The sequence below is a fragment of the Gossypium hirsutum genome, chromosome A01 (assembly GCF_007990345.1).
Source record: "Gossypium hirsutum isolate 1008001.06 chromosome A01, Gossypium_hirsutum_v2.1, whole genome shotgun sequence".
Classification (NCBI taxonomy): Eukaryota; Viridiplantae; Streptophyta; class Magnoliopsida; order Malvales; family Malvaceae; genus Gossypium; species Gossypium hirsutum.
In genome coordinates this window covers 111,170,789-111,196,490 of record NC_053424.1, presented here as the reverse complement: position 1 = coordinate 111,196,490, position 25,702 = coordinate 111,170,789, and the positions used below count along the sequence as shown (strand labels likewise).

General features: G+C 34.5%; 1 protein-coding gene across 1 annotated transcript; it reads right to left on the bottom strand.

The window, feature by feature from the left end:
* Positions 1-68: 68 nt before the first annotated feature.
* On the bottom strand, positions 69-21,300 carry LOC107925443 (DExH-box ATP-dependent RNA helicase DExH7, chloroplastic). Its single transcript, XM_016856126.2, has 35 exons — positions 20,806-21,300; positions 20,578-20,683; positions 20,281-20,471; positions 20,081-20,134; positions 19,592-19,742; positions 19,087-19,505; positions 18,601-18,819; positions 17,569-17,680; positions 17,121-17,318; positions 16,619-16,698; positions 15,600-15,722; positions 15,325-15,411; positions 14,624-14,724; positions 13,890-13,947; positions 13,230-13,295; positions 12,749-12,831; positions 12,423-12,606; positions 12,116-12,262; positions 11,929-12,030; positions 11,681-11,833; positions 11,482-11,586; positions 10,654-10,794; positions 10,464-10,553; positions 10,324-10,380; positions 9,128-9,211; positions 4,435-4,533; positions 4,198-4,338; positions 3,862-3,932; positions 3,163-3,232; positions 2,992-3,084; positions 2,105-2,311; positions 1,328-1,420; positions 984-1,106; positions 543-633; positions 69-429 (listed from the first exon to the last, which is right to left on the bottom strand). Exons 1-34 carry the CDS (start codon positions 21,130-21,132, stop codon positions 556-558), a joined length of 4,413 nt encoding a protein of 1,470 aa, XP_016711615.2. The 5' UTR covers positions 21,133-21,300; the 3' UTR covers positions 69-429; positions 543-555.
* Positions 21,301-25,702: the final 4,402 nt, after the last annotated feature.

Here is a 25,702-nt window from a genome sequence, read left to right as displayed (position 1 = left end):
TGTGTCTACAGCTATGTTCTTAAAATTATTTTATGTCGTAATGAAACTTCCAAGTTTAGGCTTTAGACTTGTAGATTCAATACGATTTCTTTCTGGAGTAAATTAACATTATTACAATTATCAATCATTCCTCCATTTAGTCCTATCCTAGTTCCATCCCACTCTATACCGACTACCTTTTGACTAACCTTAATTGTATATTAAATAAATCTTAGTTAACTATATTTGCATGAAAATTTCAACCATTTTCATTAACTGTTCATGCCTTTGAGAGGGGAAAAATGGAAATAAATAAACAGGGGCAGCCAAAATTTGAAGTAAAAGAGAAGGCTACTTGAGAACTCGCATGCCACCAAGAGTGTGTTACTTCTTGAACTCAACCTCACTTTGCTCTGCACTTCCAAATGATACAAAACTGGAGCTGAGTCACTGTAAAAAGAAAAGATTAAAAGACTACCATGTACAATAAAATGATGCAAGTCAAAATTTAATGATGTATTCTCGAGCTGAATTATGAAACTCAAAGCGAGTACGCGACATACCTACAGTGCTGAACTATTTTGAGGGTTTGTCTTCTTCTAGCAACAAATGTATCATAGACTTGACAACCTCATTATCTACGATCGTAGCATTCTATAAGGGGAAAAAAAGATTAATAAGCAATGCTGCATTATAGGCACAGGCTTCAACAAGGAAAGAAGATACCTGAATGAGAATCTCAGCAACTTTATGTGGTTAAATAACCAAGAAACATGATTAGAAGAAACAATATCATGCATATCATGCTTGTGAGCTATTAAACAAATACTGATTAACCAAAAAAAGATAGTAAACTTGACAGAAAATACACACCGAGAACCTTAACATTACCCTTCAGTTTAGACGTTTGCACACGTTTGCACACGTTTCACGTGTACTGAGATTCAAATTCTAAGCAATTGAAAGAAGACAACTGAACTATAAATAATCACAACCAACATTACCTCTGGCTTTCTAATTAGCTCCTTCAAAATTGAATGAAGAGCAGATCTAAGTTCCTTGCACAATACAGCAGTTTGAGCAGGCGCTGTCAGCTTCAGCCATCCATCTATAGCAACCAATCCAGACTATAAAAAGAAAAAAAAGTTATTCCCCAAATAAGAAACTAAAAAACCAAAATGGACCATTAGATAAAAAAACAAAAGTTTTGAATAAGGTGGAACAGCACAATGTTAGCACATAAACCCAAAATAAGTCAAAGATGAAACGAACCATAAGACATTTCATCAAATTCACCAGCATATGAAGAAGAAATTTACTTATGAATACTAAGAAATACAGAAAATACCTGGTGTTGAATGTTTATTAAGCCACCAAACAGCAAAATAGAGAAGGGAGATATGATGGTAGTATCTCGCAGAAATACTTTGTTGGTTTCAACCTGTTATTGTCAAAATTAGATTACAATCTAAAAGCAAACTGAAGATGGAGCTTGCTCCTAACAAATTTCACCATTGAACAGGAAGTGCAACATTGCAGCTCCTTTTACATGGAACATGGAAAACTAGAATAAGCAAAAAGATAATTATTACAAGGAACATTAAACATGACATAAGAAGTAAGAACCAAAATAATGACGCCCCTTTTACATTGCAGCCCTTAATTAAGATAGGATAGTTTATTCCTATGAAAGGCTAAAATTGCACAACAAGAAGATTATGCAACATGAAGCTGTTAAATTATTAAGACTATTCAAACCTAGCTCATTAAAAAGGAAAAGAGAATTCCAATTCGGATTGAAACTAGAAAAAACTATCTAAATCCACATTATCAGCAGCATATGCCCATCAACTTTCAAGAAACTTCTTACACTTATACTTTATATTATAACAAACAACTCCAGCAAACAAATAAACAGACTTTTCAAGGAAAAAGAAGCTAATCTTTTACATTATAGCCTCTGTTAGGTTAGTTATCACTCAATAAAAAACAAACAAACATGCAATGGTTTGTCAGACCTATGTATATCATGTATGAAATAACTATCGTTCAAAAATTGGAGAAAGAAGAAAATTAGAAGACAATAGACGAATAAATTAAATCCACTAGATAGATGTCTACATACCTTTTCAAGGAAGACAAGAAAGGGATGTTGAAAGGATTTCAAGCTACTGTTGATAGAAGAAGGGTGTATATGAACCTCTCGTCTTCCATCAAACCAGAATGGATGACCCTTTGTTGCAGGATTGAGTTTAAGCCTGCTGAGAGCTACTCCAGTAATGCCCAGCTCAGTGGCAGCCACATTAGGATATAAACCAGCACATAGTATTGCCTTCAAAGATGATAATACAATTATATCCAGAATAAGATGCAGTTTTAATTTTAATCATCCGTTGCTGCAACGAACTTATAAATAAACAACACTTAACAGCACATCATAATCCTCACAAGTCAGTAGATGAATGTACAACTAAGGGTCTGGAAGAAAATAAGTAACTGTTCAAATCATGAAAGTAGGAACTTCAGATATTTCAAGATTAAATCATTGACCACAAATTAGGAGAAAGTTGGTTCTACAGATATATGTAAATTACAGGAAAATTAAGATATAGCACTCTCAAAAAACAAAAAACAAAACAGAAATTTAGTGATATAAAAAAGACTGGAACAACAAAAATAGTAATAAAAGAAGGCCCAGTTTCCAAGTGGGCAGCATATAGGATGATTCCAACATACGCTTACAGAAGATATAATTCCATTTGGGGACAAATATGTAACTGAACATCTAATAGCCTCCTCAGAAATAAAATAGGTTGTCCACAGAATAAAAATTGCTCATAAAGTTGTAAATGGACAACAAATAACCCAGACATAAGCGAGCAAAACTGCAAAGTAGCACTAAATGTGACCTCTGCCATAACATAAGCGAGCAAAAGTGCAAAGTAGCACTAAATGTGAACTAATTCAAAATCAAATAGACACAAAATGAGCAGAAATTACGTTCATAATTACCTTCACAACAGCAGAATGATGTGAATGTCTATTGAATGGTTGTGAGTAATCAGAAAACCAACCATCAAGATTTTCCTTCCTTTTACCCCCACTCTGTAAGATGAGCAAGAAAAAACATATACTGCATCAAATTCCATAAAAGTCATATCAACTGAAACAACGGATGCATACCTGATAATTCTTTGGAAGATTGATGAATCCTATATCTGCTAGCAGTGTCCCAAATTGTATTCTCATGTCTCTGAAAATTTAAGAAAACAAGTCAAAAGGCAAAAATTAGTTGCCAAATTATTTAAAAAAAAAAAAAAAGGTGAATACTTGAGTGGATGTTATCATGATTGCATAAGTTATCATTTAATGTTCATAAAAGGGACATTTTGGAAAGGCAGTTTGGTAAACATCTAACTCTACACTACTCAACCACCAAGTGGACCCCGCAGATGGGAGGGCAGGAAAGGCAGAAGCAGCTATCACACTAGCACCGACTTGGTAGCTTTGACTTCTGGATAGAGTGCCATGACAAATATGATAGGAGCAATTTAATCCTTTCACTTCTAAGTGGGATCTCCAAATGGATCATAACTGGTAAACATACGTAATAACAAATATGTATAAACAGGCATCATATTTTACCAACAGTAAATTCAAAAAGATTCCACTACCAAGGAGGCAACATATCGCTATACTATTGACAACTTAAGAACTTGCACAAGAGTCAAAACTATAATCTGCAATTTGGAGAACTCATTCCAATTCATAATATGACAACAGCTAATTAAGCATCTCAAGAATGGTGGGTTATCATCTAAATGACAGGAAAGTACCAAAATACTCCAATCAGGGGTGAGAGAGAGAGAAGTAAAAGTAAACCTTATCATGGACATAACTGAACTGCTTAAAAAGTACATCTTGCAGAAACGCTGGGCAGCTTTTACTCCTTTCTACAAGGATTGAAATTTCACATAAGTAACACGTATTAAACACAAACTAAACAGATAGAAAGAACTGCATTCGCTGAGAAAGAGAACATGATTCTCTTTCCCTCTCAATGTTGTTGAAGGATGGTTCTAAAGATCAGAGTGCAAATCAATCAGGAATCAGGGTGCCATTTACCAAACAAGACTTTTCTAGCAGAAGCAGACAACACTGATCACTTTTTCTTAGAGTTAAGGATCGCTAGAAAACATATCACAATCATTCGCATACCTCTCGGAAAATCCTCTCCCATTTCCTATATGCAGCCATCATTAGCAAGTGGTCAGACTGCCTCTCAGCATCGTTCAAATCACTAGATTCATCCAGCTTCTCGCATAATAAAGCCAATTTAGCTCTTTCAACATTTTGTTTCTGTAATGTAGAAACAAGATAACGGAAGTGATGCTACGTTTTTCTTTTCAGAAAGCAAGAACAATATAAACATATAAAAATAAAAAATAAAAGAACCTCATCCTTTGGATACAAAAATGGAGACTTATAGCTGAGACATGCGGAGATAGATAAGATGGGTGATAAGCAACCAAATATTCCACCATAGAGCAGCATCTGCAATTCAGCCAAAAACAGTTTAGTAAATTCTGGTCAATGGATGCTCTATAGAAGTTTATGCAACGAAAGATTGAATGTGTTGGAATTCCTTAAATTAAGCAGATTTTCTACCTTAGTTCTAGGAATTTCCTTGTACTATTAGCCATAATCAAATTATTATTTTAGGGATAGGCTAATTTCTAAAGATTATTTCCTTTATATTTTTCCTGCTATTCTTTAAAAGGCTATAGTCAGATTAGAAAAAATAAGAATAATTCTTCTTCCTAAACTTGTTCATGGTATCAGAGCATCAAGAATTCAGTTGATCCTACTCTTTCTTCTCTTTTCTTGTTCTGTTTTCTCTGTTAGAAACCCTACTCTCATGGGTGACACCGAAAATTCCTCTGAGACTCTTCATAAACTTCGGCTAACCAAAACTCAACTTGAGGCTCTTCATAAACTACTCAGGACTCCTACAGCCAGTGGGTCACTAGCTATTCAAGGTACTGCTTTAAATACTACACACGAACCTATCACAACTTCCTGGATACTAGACTCGGGTGCATCCGACCACATGACAGGTAATCTAAGTTTGTTTCACACCTATTTACCTTGTCATGATCACTCTCGGATTCGCATAGCTGATGGATCTTACTCGCTGGTGGCTGGAATTGGGACAGTTAGACTTACTGAAAATTTTTCCCTTGATAAAGTTTCACATGTTCCAAATCTTTCCTATAAGTTACTCTCAATTAGCAAGCTTACCAAGGATCAAAAAGTACTTGTTGAATTTTCTACTTTAGGTTGTGTGGTTCAGGAACAGGAATCGGGGAAGATGATTGGCACTGCTAAAGTTGATGATGGCTTATATGTTTGGAACAAAAACAGTTCACAAGAAGGGATGGCCTTATCTACATCAAAAGAAGATTCTATCATGCTATGGCACCGTAGACTAGGACGCCCAAATTTCATGTACTTGAAGAAATTGTTTCCTCTACTATTTCTAAATAAGAAAATAAGTTCATTGAACTGTGAAGTTTGCCAACTGTCTAAACACACTCGTGTCCCTTATCCTTTGAAACCTTATGTTCAATCTCAACCTTTCTCTTTAATCCACAGTGATCTATGGGGAGCCAGTCGAGTAAAAAATATCACAGGGGCTAGGTGGTTCATAACTTTCATTGATGACCGCACTAGAGTTTGTTGGATCTATCTCCTTAAAGAAAAATCCGAAGTCTTTAGAGTCTTCAAAAATTTTCATTCAATGATTCGAACCCAGTTCAATTCAAATATTCACACCCTTAGAACTGATAATGGGAGAGAGTACTTTAATTCTATCCTAAGTCCTTATCTTTCTGAGCAAGGAATCATACATCAAAGTTCTTGTCCTGACACCCCTCAACAAAACGGGGTTTTCGAGAGGAAAAATAGACACCTTGTAGCCGTGGCTCGTGCTCTTATGTTTACTATGGGTGTACCAAAGTATTTATGGGGAGAAGCTGTCCTCACTGCTTGTTATCTTATAAACCGACTCCCATCTAAGGTATTAAACTTTCAAACACCTTTACATACTCTTCAAAAAAATTTTCCCTTGTTTCGTGTTCCTAATCTCCCAACCAAAACATTTGGTTGCAAAGCATTTGTCCACAACCATCAACCTAACCGATCTAAACTTGATCCTAGAGCCCACACTTGTGTCTTTATTGGTTACTCACCTACACAAAAAGGGTACAAGTGCTACTCTCCAACCTTACACTGGATGTTTGTGTCCCTTGATGTTACTTTCTTCGAAAACGAGCCATATTTTTCAGCCTCTCATCTTCAGGGGGAGATACTCAGTGAAGATGAGACCTTGAGCAATCTTCTCATTATACCTCAAGACTCTATCAGCCCTACCACCACTACAAAACCTGCTGAAAATCCTACAGCCACTGTTTTTCCTGTTTTGGAACCTGTTTTTCCTATCTCCACTGTTCAACAACAAGAAACAAGGGTGATTAACCATACTAATGAAGAAAAACAGCCCACTCATTCTGAAAAACAACAAGAAAAAACTCAGGGGCTTCGTGTATACTCTCGGAGACATCAGCTGCCTGAAACAGAAACAGCAGTGCCAATGCCATCTTTACCCGAGGACTGTCTTGAGGAAGAAGTTTCACCTCCTTCATCTTCCATCTATCTTCCAATTGCAGTAAGAAAGGGCACTAGGAGCTGCACTCAACATCCCATTTCTCGGTTTGTATCCTATGGAAACTTGTCTAAATCCTACAATGCCTTTGTTTCTAATGTTGACTCTATAGAAACTCCAAAAAACATAGAAGAGGCTCTTAAGTCAACCAAATGGAGGCAATCTGTGTTGGAAGAAATAAAGGCTCTTGAAGACAATGGAACTTGGGAAATATCTAAACTACCTACTGGAAAGAAGACCGTGGGTTGTAAGTGGATTTTCACCACAAAATTTAAACCAGATGGGAGCATTGATCGATACAAGGCTAGACTTGTGGCCAGGGGTTTCACTCAAACATATGGGTTGGACTATGAGGAAACATTTGCACCGGTGGCCAAATTGAATACTATTCGAGTGCTCTCAATTGCTGTCAACTTAGAATGGCCTTTGATCCAATTGGATGTAAAGAACGTTTTTCTCAATGGAGAATTAAACGAAGAAGTCTACATGGATTTTCCGCCTGGATTCGAAGGAAGCAAGGGCCAAGTATGCAAGTTGAAGAAGTCCTTGTATGGACTAAAGCAATCCCCTAGGGCTTGGTTTAATCGTTTTGCCAAAGCCATGACTAGTAGACATTATACTCAAGGTCAAGCTGATCACACCTTATTCTACAAACACTCGGATAATGGGAAGTGTTGTATTCTCATTGTCTATGTAGATGACATAATATTGACAGGGGATGATTCTATTGAAATTGAAAGACTAAAAGAGTTCTTAAGTCTTGAGTTTCAACTTAAAGATTTGGGGAATCTTCGATATTTTCTAGGAATGGAGATAGCAAGGTCAAAGGCAGGTATTTCAATCTCTCAAAGAAAGTATGTTCTTGATCTACTTTCTGAAGTCGGACTGTTGGGTTGCAAACCAGCCGAGACTCCTATGGAACCAAACCTTAAATTAGGAACTGATAAGGATGGAGAAGAGGTAGACAGGGGGAGATATCAACGGTTAGTGGGAAAACTTATCTATCTTTCTCACACTCGTCCGGACATAGCTTTTGGAGTAAGTGTTATAAGTCAATTTATGCATGCTCCTAGGGAGAAACATTTGGAAGCTGCCTACAGGATATTGAGATACTTAAAAGGACTCCTCGTAAGGGGTTGCATTTCAAGAAAGATGTAAATCGAAGCATAGAAGTCTACACTGATGCAGACTGGGCAGGGGCAGTTAATGACAGGCGCTCCACAAGCGGTTACTGCAGCTATGTTTGGGGTAATCTCGTGACATGGAGGAGTAAAAAGCAATCTGTTGTGGCACGCAGCAGTGCTGAATCTGAATATCGAGCTTTGTCCCACGGTATATGTGAAGGAATGTGGTTACAACGGCTAATGGGAGAACTAAAATTATCCTATACAAAACCTATAACATTATACTGTGACAACCAGGCAGCAGTTAGCATAGCTCATAACCCTGTACACCATGACCGTACCAAGCATGTGGAAATTGATCGCCACTTTATTACGGAGAAAATTAACAAAGGGGAAGTTTGTGTTTCATATCTACCTACAAGACAACAAGTAGCAGACGTGTTAACCAAAAGCTTGAGCAGAAAAATGTTCGAAGAAATTATGGGCAAGCTGGGTTTGATTAACATCTACACTCCAGCTTGAGGGGAGTGTTGGAATTCCTTAAATTAAGCAGATTTTCTACCTTAGTTCTAGGAATTTCCTTGTACTATTAGCCATAATCAAATTACTAATTTTTAGGAATAGGCTAATTTCTAGAGATTATTTCCTTTTTACTTTTCCTGCTATTCTTTAAAAGGCTATAGTCAGATTAGAAAAAATAAGAATAATTCTTCTTCCTAAACTTGTTCAGAATGATATGAGAATCCATTTCATAGAGAGAAGAAGGAAACTATTCAATCCTCATCATGTAAGAACATCAGGCAAAAAAAAGGCAGCAGTCTTTAACAAGAATAAACTAAAGGCTGGAGATCAAAATACAGGAAGTATAACTTGACTCATAGTCTATGTAAAATCTTCAGATTTGGCACTTCCTCTAGGTATTTTGACAAAGAAACCCTAATTCAAATTCTAGGTTCAATTTATTATGTTTTTACTATTTTAAAATGTGTTCTGTGCCTAGTTCCCGCAAGCATTCCTTTTATCAGAGGGCAGATCAGCAGATTAAATTAATTTCTAGCAAGACCTACTTTACAAATGTATAGCATGCATACCAGCACAGACACGAATTTAAGTAAAAAGAAATTACATTTTTTTTTTCAAAATTGATTACAATGAGCTTAACACAATTAGTAAAAAGAGACAAAAAATATCATTAAAACATTTACTACCCATAATTTTCTTTTAAATAAAGTGCAAGGCGTAACATTTATAGTCAAAAGAATTTTGTGGGGGGGGGGGGTATTAAATATATTAAGTGCACCTTTCCGATCAAAACATCAACAGGAAGCTTTGCCAAATGGTGCCCAAGAGGTGTCAACTCTTCATCTCCCTCAACAGCACCAACCTGAAAATAATCTCTCAATTACCAAAATTCACAGGCCATCATCATTTGCCAACTAAAAATATCAACTAAAGCAAGGTCCAATGACGCAAGAGAATCTACTAAGTTACTCAACTATGGTCCAAATTGAAGGAAATGGAGCTAAGAATATTTTGAGCTTTAAAAGATTAATGGGTCACAATATGAATATCCAACTTTGGGGTTGAAGATGGGAATGCTTTTGTAGGAGAAGTAAATGCTGGTCAAGAATAAATCTGGAATTCTTGCATCAAGTGAAATTAAAGTTTGTGTTGATTCACATGTTCAAAAATTATGAACCATAGATGGACGGAAAGATCTGGAAGTCTATTTTCTAATGCATCAAACAGTGTCTTTCGGAGTCTTTTACACATACTTATGGCCATTTTAATGAAGGTTGTTCAGGGGGATGAACCTGGACACATTAAAAAATGCAATCTTTTTATTCAATGCTTTGTGATATATTAGGAAGTAATTCATGTATGGGGATTTAATTCTTGGGGATTCAATTGTATTGGGAATTTGTTTATGGATTTAATATTTGAAGTTACCTATGCTTGGGGGGATGTCCCAAGTTAGTCTGGATAGCACTATCAATGTGAAGGGCAAATGAGAATTTGAATCAAAACTTGCTTGTTAGCAATTTATCCTTTGTTTTCTTGTTCTTGGTGGATGCTAACAACTAAACACTTACCCTTCGTGTGAGGCATTTAAGAGTGGTGATATTTAGTACCTCTTAATTCCCTAACGCTTGTGTTAGTGTCGACCTTATCACTTTAGGTTTGGAAGGTTCCATAAAGTGTGGCGGTTTATAAAAAATCGTCCCCAATCAAACCATGCTAATTGAGTCATTTATTCGTTTCTCTTAGCATCCAGATTCGATTCCTTATCATCCAAGTACTCAAAAATACCAGTTGTGTGGGATGATAGGAAGACCAAACAAAAATGCTCATAGACATGAAATATCTTAATCTAATAAAGACAGCAGGAAATCATGACAAAAAGAATACAAAATTAAGAACTTCTTCCTTGAAGCCCAAAATCTTATCACCATATTACTGTATGTAACAATTGTTGGTTAAAAGAATGAAACTTACCTCATATAACAATGAAATGGCAGAATTCATAGCTTCTTCCTTTGGCGGTTCCAAAGCCTAGAATCAAAAGCTATGCCATTAGAACACTATGGAAGAGAATAAATATGACAACTTATAGATACTGTAAAATATATTTGTACCTTGGATAAGAAAGGCTTTATCTGACCAAGGCTAAGTAGCTTAATTTGTAAACAGAGCTCTACTAAAGGCATCCGAAGCATCTCAGGAACCTAGATGATAATTAAGAAAAAAACTGATAAGATTTCGGACAAGAGAATTTTAGCCTAGTTATTAGCACATTAATGAATATGTTAATAAAGAGGAAATTACCTGATATGGGCGCATGAGCTTTTCAAATCTATGTCGTGTATACAAGCAGAAGCAAATTCCAGGCTTAACACGACCAGCTCTTCCTCTACGCTGCTTAGCATTCGCTCGAGATATCCAATCTTCAACCATGCTTGATAATTTCTACATCAACATATAAAATAAATAAACAAAAATTAAGCACATAACCAAAGACTTAATAGAAGGAATCCATGCATAACATCTAAAGACTTTTTTTTCTTTGGTAACCACTAATGGAGCTGCAACTATACAGGAAACAATTCACTTATTACTGAGGCAAAATGCTTAAGCATTCCCTTCCAAAGTTTCTGCTCAAATTTGATATACTATTCCAATATAAACAACCATTACCAACTACACCCATCTTTCCCATTTTGTATTGACTTCTCAAGTCCAAAGTGAAAGCCCAAAGCAGAAATCAGCATTTTCCATCCTTGGGCCTAGCAACTAATTATGTTTACCCCTGTTAGAACACTTTTTCTTTTAACACTCATCTAGAATTAAATTATTAAAAACCTATACAAGTTCTTAACCACTGACGATGCCCAAGGTGACATCTGATGCAATTATAAATATACTCCATAGACAAGATATTGGAAATAGATATAAATTGGTTGTCAAAGTAAAACGAGAAATTACAATAGAGCTAAACAACAGTTAGATTAACTTAAGATTCTTTCAGCAAAACCCTTTTTCGAGCATTTCCTTGAGAACATAGAATGGGCATGACTCAAACCCTTTGTACTCCAAGCAACATAAACATCAACAACAATGGAGGTTACTAAACTATAAGAAAATATGAATGCAAACCTTTTGAGGATTATAACGATTCTCCTTATGCTTTCCACAGTCAATCACATAGACTACGTCATCAATTGTTATGCTAGTCTCAGCTATGTTTGTTGCTATAATAACCTGAAATTGAAATGCATTTGAAGTAGGAGTTAAATCAATTTTAGAGAAAGTTCACATAACAAATAAAAATCTCAAACATGAGTGAAGAACCTACCTTACGGATGCCATCAGGAGGATTTAGGAAAACCTTTTTCTGCTCATCTGCTGCGATTGATGAATGTAGAGGCAAGAGCCAGTCAGAAGATGGTCCAGCAAATCGATAAGAAGCAGCTAGCCTATCAAGTAGTGTATGAATCTCAACAACTCCCTGTTAAACCATGGAATATGTATCAAACTAATATCAAAACAAGAAAACTCAAAGTATAAGGTATATCAACATCAAAAGAACTTAGGATAGCTTACTGGCAAAAAGATGAGTATAGCACCCTTATCACACGTTTCATCTACATGACAGACCAAATCTTCAAGCAAGTCATAATCAATGACATCTTCATTCAGTCTTTTCTGTGTTAAAAATTTGTAAGTCATTATTCATCCTCTCACCGAGGAAAATAGAATAAACCATGTCGCTTGTGCTGAAAGAGTTTACCAAATTTTGTTGAGTTTGCTCACTATATGATTGATAACTACTTGAATCGTAATGTGGATTTACATACTCCTCAGACAGAAGGGAATCATCACCCCATGCAGACAAGACAAGATTTTTCTTTCCTCTACGATTGTTCACAGGACCCCTCTGCAGCAGAATGAAGAGTTCATAACTTGCATGACAGAAACAAAGATAACCCTTCGTATTTCATAACCTACTCATTAATACTCTACCATTTTCCAGCTCCAAATTTCAGAAGCAGTTAGCTAACACCCAGTAAGAATAATATAAAAAATAAATTAATTACCATGTCCCTTGTGGATGTTTCACATCTTAGAGAAGCAGGAGAATCTGAAGCAAGGTGATAACTGATACGTTCACATATATCCTCAAGAAAGCAAGTTGTCACTGGATGAGTCCGGCCTTGTGCAGTAATCACCGGGCAAAGCCCAAAATATCTTGAGAATAAATCAGAATCAACTGTTGCAGACCTAATCATTTAGATCATGATTCAGAAACCAGGATACGAATAAGGTAAGGCCAGGATGGAGATCAAAACAAGCTTACACAACTATGATTGATAAGAAACACAAAAAAAAATAAAAAATAAAAAATAAAAATACATATACATACATAAGAATAACTTTCAGTTTGGGTGTGTTAGAGACAGATTGCTTCTCAATAAGATTCTTCAAAACAATGAGTAGAAAATCACCCTGTTAAGGAAAAAGAAACAAATCAGTCCATTTCAGATATCTGGACTAACATTTCAGCATTGCCTGAAATTCAGAATTGAAAAACTATTTCCCTTATGGGCTGATTGTTTTCCCCCCCACAAATTCTTTACGAGTAGCTTAGCTATGGAGTTATTTTTTATGGCAATATGAATGATCTCAACAATTTCCAGACAAATAGTTTTTTTAGTCATTCTAGAGCCAAAAGCTCAAAACCAAATAAAAGTCTTGCATGAAGTGCTGCAAATTAATTCATTTAAGAAAACTCAACTGCTATGAATGTTAAATCATTGAAGGACATTATAAACCAAAAGAACTCATAAATTTTGAAAACGTCCACCTGAAATAGCCACAGTTGAACTTCAAATTCATCCACTTACCAAAAGAGACCGTTCATGTACTTCATCTACTATGATGTGAGTAACACCAGTCAAGTTTTTATCCCCCTGTGAAAATTGAAAGGAGAAACCATAAAAGGGAAGTTAAGGGGGAAGTAAATTAAACAGCAACCATAATGTAGTTTCATATAGGAGTGGCCTAGATGCTAATTTTACAAAACACATATTGTAAAACCTCTTTGAATCAAAACATTCCTGATATAACCACTCAAGAGTTCCATCTTTCTTCACATAAAATATACGACCACAATGTACAAGTTCTGAGCTAAATCAGCATCCATATAAACATATTCTAGCATGAATTAAAGTTTCTGCATATTTATAAAGCATCCACATGTAATATTCAAGTTAAAATCAAGGAAGGTGAAACCCAAAGACAGCAGCAACTAGTGAAAATGTCAACAACTAGCAAGCAGTGTCTAGATTTACTTTACTGTTCCAAAATCCCATTTCAGCATCCTGAAAAAGTACAGTTGGAACAAATAAAACAGTATATGATGCACCACAACTACAAATGAAGGCTGGAGAAAATGACTTCAAAGCAAAAATCAAAAGCACCCGAAATAAAAAGACTTCCGATATAAGCTATGATAGATTCAAAGAAGCCAATAACTAAAATAATTGTGGCTGACTAGGGCTTACCGCAAGTTTCCTCAGAAGAATACCAGTTGTACAAAAGAGAAGCTTTGTCTTTTCATTCCTAGAAAATGCAACATAACCAAGAAGGAGAAATTAGTTATTCAATAAAAAAATTAAAAAAAGAGACCACATTAGTCTTTTCAATGAAAGAAATAAAAATAGGACTCTATAAGTGAATAGCAACTACAAAATTCTACCAAAACAAACTGAACACATACAATATGTAACGAATGTAAAGCTTTAAAAAAAGGTAACAGCAACAATATTTGCTACCTTATGGAGAGATCAAGCAATTCAAAAGACAATGAAACATAACCATAAATATGAAATGTCAGCACCACCAAGCACTAAAGGTATTTAAGGGCCATGTGAAAAATTATTATTTTCAAGCTCCTTAAGCAACTATCTTAAGCCAACCTAATCAATCATCAGTAAACTGTTATGCAGTTTGCAAAATCAGTAAATGCCATAGAATATCTGTATATACAGTATTCATCCTTTGTGCCCTGAATTTTGAGCTTAGAAAACTTGACCAAACCACAATGCACAATCGAATCTGACACCAGATAGATTTCATTAAGAAATAATAAAAAGAAAAAATTTAGGGGTATAGACAGGATTCATCATTGCTGCTGCATTTCTGACAGCAAAATCACTAACATGTCAACTTTCTACACGGAGGAAATGCAATCGGAATTAGCAAATTATTGTAACTTATAAGATCAGGACATAAACACCTGGCATTATCTAGACGAACTTGATAACCAACCAAAGACCCAATAGAACCAGGAGATGGTTCACAACGCTCATCAGCAACTCGCTCTGCAACAGAAATTGCCTGCAATGATATAGATACCCCACACAATACTTTTACTAAATCTTAAAAAACAAATATAAATATATAAAAACATAAATGAAATTTGCAATAAAGCACTAATATGGCAGACAGAGACTTGATAAACTAAAAGAACAAACTCTACTGAAACCAAATATTACTTCTGATTTTCTAGTAGGAATGTCAGACTTGGTGCATTTATGAGTCAACTTTATCAGTGGTAATATGCTACCCAAATTCTTCCCTCTAGTTCCCAGTTGAACAGACATTTGAAAACTACTGCATATCCGCAATAAAAGAATTCAAATAGATGAAGCATATATTCGTAACTTAATGTGCATTAAAGGCAACAATTGGCCATTTATGAGTTTCCTTTGTGAAAATATTGCCAAGCTTCTTCTGCTCTAATCATGTCTACCTAATCATTTAAATTGTCCACAACCATCTTAGAACATCAGAGAGAAGACAAGGAAGAAGATAAAGAAGAAAGGTTGACAGAATTAACTTTTGATTGGTTTCTAAAAGAAACAAGTGAGAGTTATTAATGAGAAAAGGTGCAAGAAAAATTAGTGTTAAGCATGTATCAACATATTATTCACCCACCGCTATTCTCCTTGGTTGTGTGCATATAATACTACAATGTCCACCATGTCCAGATTCAATCATATCATCCAATATAAATTGAGGAACCTATATTCAGGGAACAAAAGTAGAAGTTAATTTCAAAGGGAAAAGCAAAGAAATTAGTAATGCAAAAAGCTACCAAATCATGAAACTCAAGTTAACTGGGTCTATATTTGGGGGGGGGGTTAACTGGGTCAAGGAGGATCATGAAAGATAAGGGCTTGCACAAAAATAAGGGAAATATAAGTTTAAACCTGAGTAGTTTTTCCAGATCCTGTTTCACCACAAACAACAAGAACATTATTTTCCTTTAGCAATTGCAAAATGTCATTTTTCAACCCAGCAACAGGAAGAGCGGCTCTAGTTTTCAACATCTCCTGGAAACAAAAATAAAATAAAATAAAATAAATATAGAACTTTTAACAGCAAAAGCCAAATGCATAATGCATGTGTTGCATGCTAAGGAGCATCATTACAATTTACAAGAACAGGCATGATGTTACCATAAGCAACATAAAATGCTCAACATGAATGGGAACATTAATCAAGAGTGAGATTACCATGATCATTAGCAAGAGATGGTAAATTATATCGCTCTTTAAGCATCAAGTTTGAAATAGCATACTCAAGACATCAAAACTAGTTTCAAGAATTTTACTAGATAGTTTCAAGAATTTTACTAGTTCAGCTATAAAAACTACAGCAAAAATATGTGTGGAAGGTTGATAATCTACTGTGACAAACATCATATATTCATAGTCTCTTGGTATACATGCATCAGTAGATTCTGACATCAGATTCTAGATTAGGAGATTGGCACCACAGGATTCAGAATCTCTTCATGTATTTCATGCAACAGAAGCAAATTTATCATTCATAAAACACAGAACCCCTCCCCTAACATACATGCGCTTTCTCTCCAACTAAATCAGAGCTAAACTAAATTATAACAAGTTATATTTCAGCAAGTGTTAACATTTTCACACATAGGAGGAACAACAAAGCTTCCAACACAATTTAGGTGCTCTTCACTGCAAGTTGTGCACAAGTAAGCTAGTAAACTTCACACTAATCATTAGCAAATAGTAAGTTCAAATGACTTCAATGCGATAAAATTAAAGTTTCAGATCCCCCAAGCAAATTAAACTGATATCCAATTAGAAAGCAACAACAATAGCAGAATCAATTGAAAACAAATACTTGTATAGTTATAACAAAAGCTTATAAATCCAATTACTATTTTCCTGAGACACAGCAATAAGAATACACCAACCTTGTATCTCTGAGTATGCTTTCTCTTTTCTTCTTCCTGTCTCAAATACACACTTTCCATTTCTTTTGCATGGCTTTTCCCTGCAATAAGAAATTTGTCAGATCGAAGAGATTATTAGTTTATCACCCAGCCATAGTAAAAATATCATTATTAATCTAAACCTCAAACTAGACCTTTACACTCTTTTCTATGATCCTCATAGCAATGTGCCCAGTCTTCCCTCATTTGATTATGTGAGCACATTCTGAGTTCCCCAAACAATATCTAAAATTTTCATGAATGAAAAATCCATTGCAATTCCAGTTCAGTTCTAACTATTATGTGTGGATTTTTTCATGGATGGATTAAAAAGAGCACTTCCTTAGGAGGGAAGAAAAGAAAAATTGAGAAAACAGGACATAAAAAACAATGGGGTTAAACTAACCATTTCACATTCCATATCAGTGGCAAACTTAGAAAAATAATTTAGTATAAATGCATCAAATACAATAATATAACATACTTTCATATACTGGATCAGCTACAGAAGAACATGGGATTTTATTATCTTCAATGTAGGTCTTTTGGAACTCATCTAAAGCAGATTCATTAGTATCATGACCAGGAGCCTTTGATCTGGAATCCTCATCTCTCAATAACCGATCAACAAAACCAGCCCTTCGATCTTCCTCATTGTCTCCTATTTTGGTTAATGATTCCCCTGAAAGTGTTCAAATACTTTAAGAAACATTAAAAGCAGTGGTCACTTGCTTTTAGAAATCTGATAAATATCTTTCTTATTCCTTATGTTGAATTGATAGAAAACATCAAGACTGACAAACTGAACCAGAAAATGAAAGAGGATCCAGCATAATATTAGAAGAGATGCCATAACACCATTAGCATAAATAAGACAAAACTTCAAAAAGTTATTTTGCATCTATAAATACAATAGATGTTTAAATCATCACCTCCTTTCCACTGAAAAATGAGAGAAGAGTAAGGCTCGGTAACTATCAGTTGAGTCGGAAGATCAGGGAACAACTGACAAAGAGCAAATGCGGCAACTCTGTTCTGTGCATCCTGTAAAAGCAATCAAGGAGTAGGTAAATTGCCATTTTTATATATTTTATCTGTAAAAATTGTATATTAACTGTAGAAAGAAGGAACAAGCTCACATTCAGTCATATACCCATTATGTGAGAACTAACATAATACAACAGCCTTGACAGAACACGCCATAGATTGAAGAACTCTATTGAGTATGATCCACATGAGGGTATAATCTAACAGGGACACAAGGAAGCATGAAAAAGGTTGTTCAAAAGGAAGACAGGATATATCCTAAAATCATGTTTGTAATTGTCAAATTAAATTCCAAGCACACTGTTAGATTATACCCTTCTGTGCATCATACTCAATCAAGCCATTTCATGCATTAATAATAAATATTAAAAAAGAAAGAAAAAAAGGTGGTGGGAGCCGGTATTATAAAATTAGCATGTTTAACGAGCATCTGAGACTATTTATTCATAAAAATCTTTTTCAAAGGATGCAATAAAACTAATTTTCAGTACCTACCCTATATCCAATAAAAAACAACAATGCTGTCATTCCTTAGATAATCTAGAAAAGAATATTTGTAGTTAAGCGCTACTACTCCAGAAGACATAAACCAAAATTTGTGGTTGATCGACCTGAGGACCAGACACCACCAAACAGAGTAAAAAAAGTCTTAATATACCACCCAAGGCATCAACTTGAAGACAAACATATTTATTTGTCATATTCACATGCAACATAAGTATGTAAACGAGCATATGGCTAATCAGGCATTCAAGTTTCTGGGATCTAGAAAGCGAACATAGGAACTAAGTACTTTCCTCCAAAGTTCTCCAAGAATGTTCATCTTCTAATTGTTTTGACACCAGTAGCATTGCACTGTACGTTCTTAATCAGAGTATCTCATATTATCAGCATGAAGCATAAGGACAAACAAGTACCTCAGCAGATTCAAAAGCTTCTTGCTCATTAGGTAGCTGAAGGGTGGTTAGCCCCCCAGCTTTTCTGCTCTTGCCCCTCCCGCTAGCTTTACGCAACACACTAACAGAATAAGCAAAAATTTTACCTTTGGCAGGCATTTTATCAAATTTTGGAGCCTCCCACCCTGATCTTTGACATAATTGGTGAAGAACAGCCTTCGGAATCTTTTTCGATTCTCCCTGTCATTATTTAGATCATATTCCAAAGAAGTCATAATGAATTAAGTAGAACAAGGCCAAAACCAAACATTTAAAACTTGGAAGGTGATTATTATGGCACTAAATGAAATTGAAAATAAAAAAATCAGGAATCATACTTAGCAGCTTCCTAAATCCATTGCATTGCAAGTTCACGATCAATATTATATAAAGCTATGTATAAGAAATGCCTTATCACCAACCATTAGTAATATTAACCTCACAAGATCATTGCATTCTGGGAATTACCTTCTTCCAGATTCCATCCAATTTCTCCAAATTTTTCTCACTGTATAGTTCTTTCATCTTTTCTTGCTTCTGCAATTTTAGTACTTCAGAAGCAAGAGCATCGTTAATTGAAGAATCTTCTAAGAAGAAATCCCCAATCTCCAAATCTTCCAACATATTTTCTGAGTGACCTTTTTCTTGAGTAGGTAACAAAGAAGGAATATATTTGGTAGACAACTCTTTAGAGGTCTCTGTATCATTTACCCTGCCTGTTGCTACACCTGAAGTTATCACACAGGCTGCTGAATTCCATTCAGCATCACCCAGAGATATCATCTCAGGCGGCTCTTCAGGCATGGAACTAGTCACTGTGCCCTCAGACACAGAAGCAGATGCTCGTTCATGCAACAAATCTGATGCTAAAACAGCATCTGATAATCCTGCTCACCAAAATTAAACAACTCATTACAAAGTGATCAAGTGATAAATCTTTCAACATAAATCACTAAAAACAACTAAAATTGACCTAAAGCAGACAACTCCTGCTTGAGTTTGCGAATTCTACTGCCTGCCTTTTCCTGGCCATTTTTATCCTTTTTTTCCTTAGCTTTTGTAGCTTCTAATCGTGCTGCATGGTATTCTTTTGCAATAACATCATAAGGCCTAGGTCCAGAAACCTATTAACCAAGAAAAAAGCATAAGAATGAAATTATACCTTGTCATAGTAACTAAACTTAAACCTGAGTATTTAGCATTAAGGGGGGGGGGAATAAAAAGGAGAAAGGCCATTTCCATTTCCAAGTCTATACTTAGAAATACGTAGCTATTTCTCCATTCTTACATAAAAGGGTAGGATTTTTATGACAAAGACAACAAAACTAGTGCAAAATACATTCTAGAACAAGATAATTATAAATGACTGAAATGTTATTCATCAATTGGAAGTCCCTTAGATTCTTTTATATTATATTAGAAGATAGAGAAAGAACAAGAATCAAAAAGAAGTTTACAATACCTCTTCGGCTGAACCCTCATCACTTGCTTCATCCTCCCAAGTTTTGGATTCATCCTAACAGACATAAACTATTTGCTAAAAATCCGTTTTAAACAAATTCCAACGAAGGTAGAAAACATTCAAATGAATAAACCCTAAAGTAAAACAGCAGAGACAGCAACAGAATACAAGATCAGTAACAGTTCATTTTATTTCCTTACCTCCTCCTGTTGCTCCATATATTGCCGAATCCAATCTGCTTGTGATGGTTGGCACATATTGAGAGAATTCTCATCTTCACTGCTCTTGGTTCTAACAGAAAGTCCATGTAAGTTTTCCTTAATCCTTGTTGATGCGTCCACCGAAGGAGTCCAGTCTTCCTTTTCAACTGATATAACACTGATAGACCCTCCTAACACATTAGATCACATAATTTAAGCATCAGTGCCAGGACACACTAGGCATTGAAATTGATCATTATATTTTTTAGATAGAAATTCACACACACATATACACACCTCCATCTGAATGCAAAGAGATTCCACTTGAAAACTTCAAAGGAAGCTCGTTTCGAGGTAAGTTCAAGCATAACCAATCGAGAGCAGTCTCAAAAGTAGCACCATCCTACTCAATGTAAACACATACACTGGTCAATCAATATAGTCAGGAGATACGATAACAAAATTGAAAAGAAAATGAAATTTCGTTTGTAAGAAAAATGTATGGAAAAAAATAAATGATAAAACCTTGAGAGAAGAGAGTGCTAGTTCAATTTGATCATTAGAGAAACCTTCGCAAGAAAGCTTCTCGTACAGGGCTTTAAGCTTCTTTGCCTTTTGAGCTTTGGATAGAGAATCTTGAGGAGGATTGAGATCGGATTGGGATTGGGATTGGGATTGGGTAGAGTGGCTGGAGTTGAGTAAAAGCCGACGAAGCCGGTTTTCGTTCTCGGCTGATATCTGAAGTCGAGGGGCAGACGATGTCGCTTGATTGGCTTTAGATGATGAAGAAGAAGACGAAGCGGAAGTTGCTTTTCGGTTGCTTTGCTTCTGAGGCTTCTTTTTCGGAGCCATATTTTCCCTTCAAATTTGGGACAGTGTTTAACGCAGTGAATGATTGGACTGAATCGATAATTAGACCTAACTGGAACTGGAAGACGAAATTTCTGGCGCCAGGATCCAAACCCTACCGGAAAAAGCCGCCTTTATCGCTCCATTTTAAAGATGCAAAATATTGTAACCGTTAAACGGCAACTTTTTTTTTTATCGGAATTTTCTATTAATTTCTTTTTGATATTTTTTTTTGGGAAAAGTTCACTAGCGGTAACTAAATTTTAAAAAATGACAAATCAATCACTAAAGTTCATTTTTAGTTATAGACCTAACGAGACAACTAACGTGGCTTGTTAGGGGGTCACGTTGGACATGACCAAATTTTCATTTAATAGATAATTAATTTGTACAGTATGATCCGAAAAAAATTAATTTAATTTGTCAAAAAAATCAATTAAAATATGAGAATAAACTAAAGAGGCAAAAACAATTTGGTTAAAGAAAACAAAATTTCGTTAATGAGAAAGTGAAAACAATTGAATTTTTTAAAGAATCGTTAGAGAAGGGATTGAAAATATTCGAAATTGTGGAATTATTGTGCAAAATTTCAACATTGTTGAAATAGTTAATAGAAGACAACCAGTCCAAGGTGTTCCATCGATTGTAACGGTTAAGTTTATTTTGAATTTGAGTTATTTTTGAGTTTAAGGACATGGTTTAGGTTTGGTATAAGGTTTAATAATGTTTCTAATTTGGGTTCATTATTTTTCGATTTTAAGGAGATTTGGGTTTATGATTTTTTGGATTTGTTAGTTAAATATGTTGCATTCGCCCGAGCTTGACATGGAGTTATGCTTTTATGCTATCAATTTTTTAAATTTCTGGGAACTGCCATGGGTTTATGTTTTTTTTTGTGTAAGCTATTGGAATTGGAATTTATTTTAAAAATTATTTAGAGTTGTAAACTATTCAAATTTAATGGGAGTGAAATATGTTGTCTTGATGTCCTTTGTTTTGTGTGATGAAACAAGTTGTGGATGCATGCAAATTTTAGATAGTGCAATGTGTATGTTTGTGTTGTATAGTTTGCACATGTGTTGCTTGGTTATTGACTGGCACGTGCATGACAGAACTGAATATGATTGTATTAAATTGTCTGGCATGTGGACGTAGGTTGTGGATGCTTGCCAAATATAAGATAGTGACTAAATATTGTTTGTCATTAGTGTGTATGAAAAAGCCAAAGACCTCAATGCGTTTATTGTGACTTTTGATGTTAAATTTGTTTGGCAAGTTTAGTTAATGATTTTAATGAGAGTGAGAGTAAATAAGAACTAAGTGATTTTGATGGATCTGATTGTGCAATAGGTGATGATTTGTTTAATAATGTTGGAATGAATGTATGTGATAGGGTCAGGGTTAATTTAGATGGCTTAAACATGAACGATGTACAATTACGGGACCTGTCTGATAGTGACAAATCTGAAACATTAAATAGTGCACATGAATCTAACTCAGATGACAAAACTTGGCTCAAGTTCAACATAGAAGCTAACATGAATAATCCAAAACTTGATAGTGGATATTTATTTCCTAAAAAGGACAGTCTAAAAGAAGTTGCCAGACAGTATGGTAGGGTGAATAATCACTATGTGAAGTTCCCAAAAATGATCACAAGAGGTTAAAGACAATTTGCAAGCCACACTATTCATGATACATATGGGCTTCTAGAATTAACCCACTTGACCATATTTGACAAATTAGGAGTTTAAACCCTAACCATACTTGCTCTAATGTCTTTAAAAATAGGAACATAAACTCAATTAGGGTAGCTCAACATTATAAAGAAAATATCATTGTTGAATCTAATTATTCTTTGACATCATCACAACAAGATGTCAAAACTAATTTTCTGTGCCTTGTCTCATTAACCAAATGTAGGAGGGCTAACCTTAGGGTACTAGAATTAATTCACATAGGATATAAAACACAATATGAGAAGATTTTTTAGTATTTGTTGGAGCTTAGGACCCAAAATGTTGGAACAACAACAATCTGTTATTTGGATAACATATTGTTTTAAAAGATGTATGTTTGTCTGCAGGCATGCAAAGATAAGTATAAAGTTGGTTGTAAAAGAATAATAGGTTTAGATAGATGTTTCTTGAAAGGATACTTTGGTGATTACCTACTGAAACTGTTGGGATAGATGCAAATAATGGCATTTATCCTATTGCATATACTGCAGTTTAAAGTGAAAACCAAGCATTATGGTGCTGGTTCTTAGAGTTGCTCTCATTGGACTTAGAAATTGTGAGCTTATATAATATATCTTTCATGTCTGACAAACAGAAGGTAAAACACAATTTGTTTGCTTTTTCTGTTTCTGTTTTTGCCAAGATGTCAAAAAATTAAATTGTATGTAGGGGCTTGTAGAAACAATATGTTTGATGTTCCCTAATACAGAAATAAGAAACTGTGTTGACACCTACATCAACATTTTAAGAAAGTTTCTTTAAAAAAAAAAGCTTTGAAAGACTTGGTTTGGAAAGCTGCCAAATCAAACACTCCAAGGGATTTTGAGGATGCCATGGTTGAACTGAAGAATACCAATTTTGAGCTTATTGTGTAATTTTGCCTATTATTGCTATTGGTTTCTAAACTTAGGTAGATAATTACTTTTTTTTATTTTTTTTGTAAATTTGCCTACAATTCACTTGAGTTCAATTGTACAAATTTGTAAGAAGATTTTGAAATAGTTTGGCCTTCTAAGCATATGTAGTTACAAGTCAAATAGGATGATATTATTTTTCTAAACAAATTGGCCTTAATTAATGAATGAATTACAATGTTTTGCAACATTTTATGCTTTTGTTTCATCTGTACAAAATATCTTTGTTGTTTTTAATCCATTCCATAAAGCAAAATCAAAGATTCCATAAATTAAACTTTCCAACATCCATTACATAAACCAAATTATAGATAACATACTTTTAACTTACATCCTAAACCCCTTCTTACATTTAACACTACCTCCACCAATGTCTTTGAACAATATCAATGCCCTTCAAACCATTAATCCAAAAAAAAAAAATCATAAGCTGGTTTTTCATTTCAACAACCACAACAAAATTACAAATAACAACACATCAACCATATTTTTCTCTCCCTCATTCTTTCATTCTCCATTGTCCTAACATTTTTCAAAACATCCAACAACAAAATTCGTGAACAAGGCGTCAATGGTAGATCAAACTAAGCAAAAAAATGACATGCATTTTAAAGCCTACTACCATACTTCTTGCACCAAAAAACCTCTTACCCGGGTTGTCATTGGACCAAGAAGTCCTTAAATTGTTTGGGTTTCTACACTAGCACACCGGAATCACAGTGGGTATCTCCATTTCTTCTTATTCTTCCTCTTTCGGCTAGGGTTTTTTTATTTAATTGATAATCCTTATAAACTGATAAAAGGATATGATATGGGCATTTGATTATGTCCAATGTGGCACCCTAACAGGTCACGTCATCTATTTGTTACGTTTGTAACAGAAAATGGGCTCGGGTGACTGATTTGTCACGTTTCGTAAACGTTAACAACTGATTTGTCACTTTTGAAAGATTAGTGATTGAAATAATCAAAGTTTAGTGATTGTTGGTGTACTTTTCTCTATTTTTTATCTACCTTTAGGTTCGTGGTTGTCCCTCCTAATTTCTTAAAAAAGAGTACACTTAAACAACAATTACAAATAACTATAAGGGTAAACTACACCCAACTTTTATAAATTTTCATAAAAAGAAAACAAGTGATTAAAATAAAAATGTATTAAATTTGAATGACTAAAACTAATGTATATAATGACAAATTAATAGCGAGTGACTAAAATGATCAAAGTATGTAATAACAATACTCATATTGCAAACATCTTTATTTCCAGTGCCCAAAATAAAAATTTTACAAATTGGGCATTGTTATTAATAGTCGTTATCATTTTAGCTACTTTACTTTTATAAATTTTGATTTTGGTCACCCTCGTTAATTCAATATTATTGTACACTCATTTTAGTCATCCAACTTTAATAAGTTTTCATTTTAGTCACTCGTTTACTTTTTTTAAAAAAACTTTATTTTATTTAAAAAAACTTCAGTTTTTACAGGAAATTGAGTTATCCAACTATGAAGATGAAACCCAAATTTTCCCCTTTCATTGATAAAAACTAAAATTAATTTTAAACAATGAAAAAAATAAAGGAAACTTAAAAATAAAATAAGTTATTCTCTATAAAAAAACAAATAATTCAATGTAAAATCAAATGTTTTTCCTTTTATTGGAAAATATAAAATTAATTCCAAAATAGAAAAAATAAAAAAGATAAAATAGTTTTTTTTTAAATCCAAGGTTCCTATAAAACCTTACGTTTTTCTAGTAAAAATATAATAATTCTAAAAAAATAAAATTAATTTTTAAAAAGATAAAATGAGTTATCAAAATGAAAGCTTATTAAAGTTGGGTGACTAAAATGAAAATGATTGTTAACAACAATGCCCAGTTTACAAAATTTTTAGTTTTGATGCCCAAAATGAAAACTT

Excerpts from the sequence above, each read along its gene's own strand:
- LOC107925443 (XM_016856126.2), bottom strand. The coding sequence starts at position 21,132 with ATGGCTCCGAAAAAGAAGCCTCAGAAGCAAAGCAACCGAAAAGCAACT. Across the intron at positions 20,472-20,577 it reads CTCTTTGCATTCAGATGGAG|GAGGGTCTATCAGTGTTATA; the intron begins GTGTGTATATGT and ends CTAATGTGTTAG. Across the intron at positions 14,725-15,324 it reads CACAACCAAGGAGAATAGCG|GCAATTTCTGTTGCAGAGCG; the intron begins GTGGGTGAATAA and ends ATATCATTGCAG.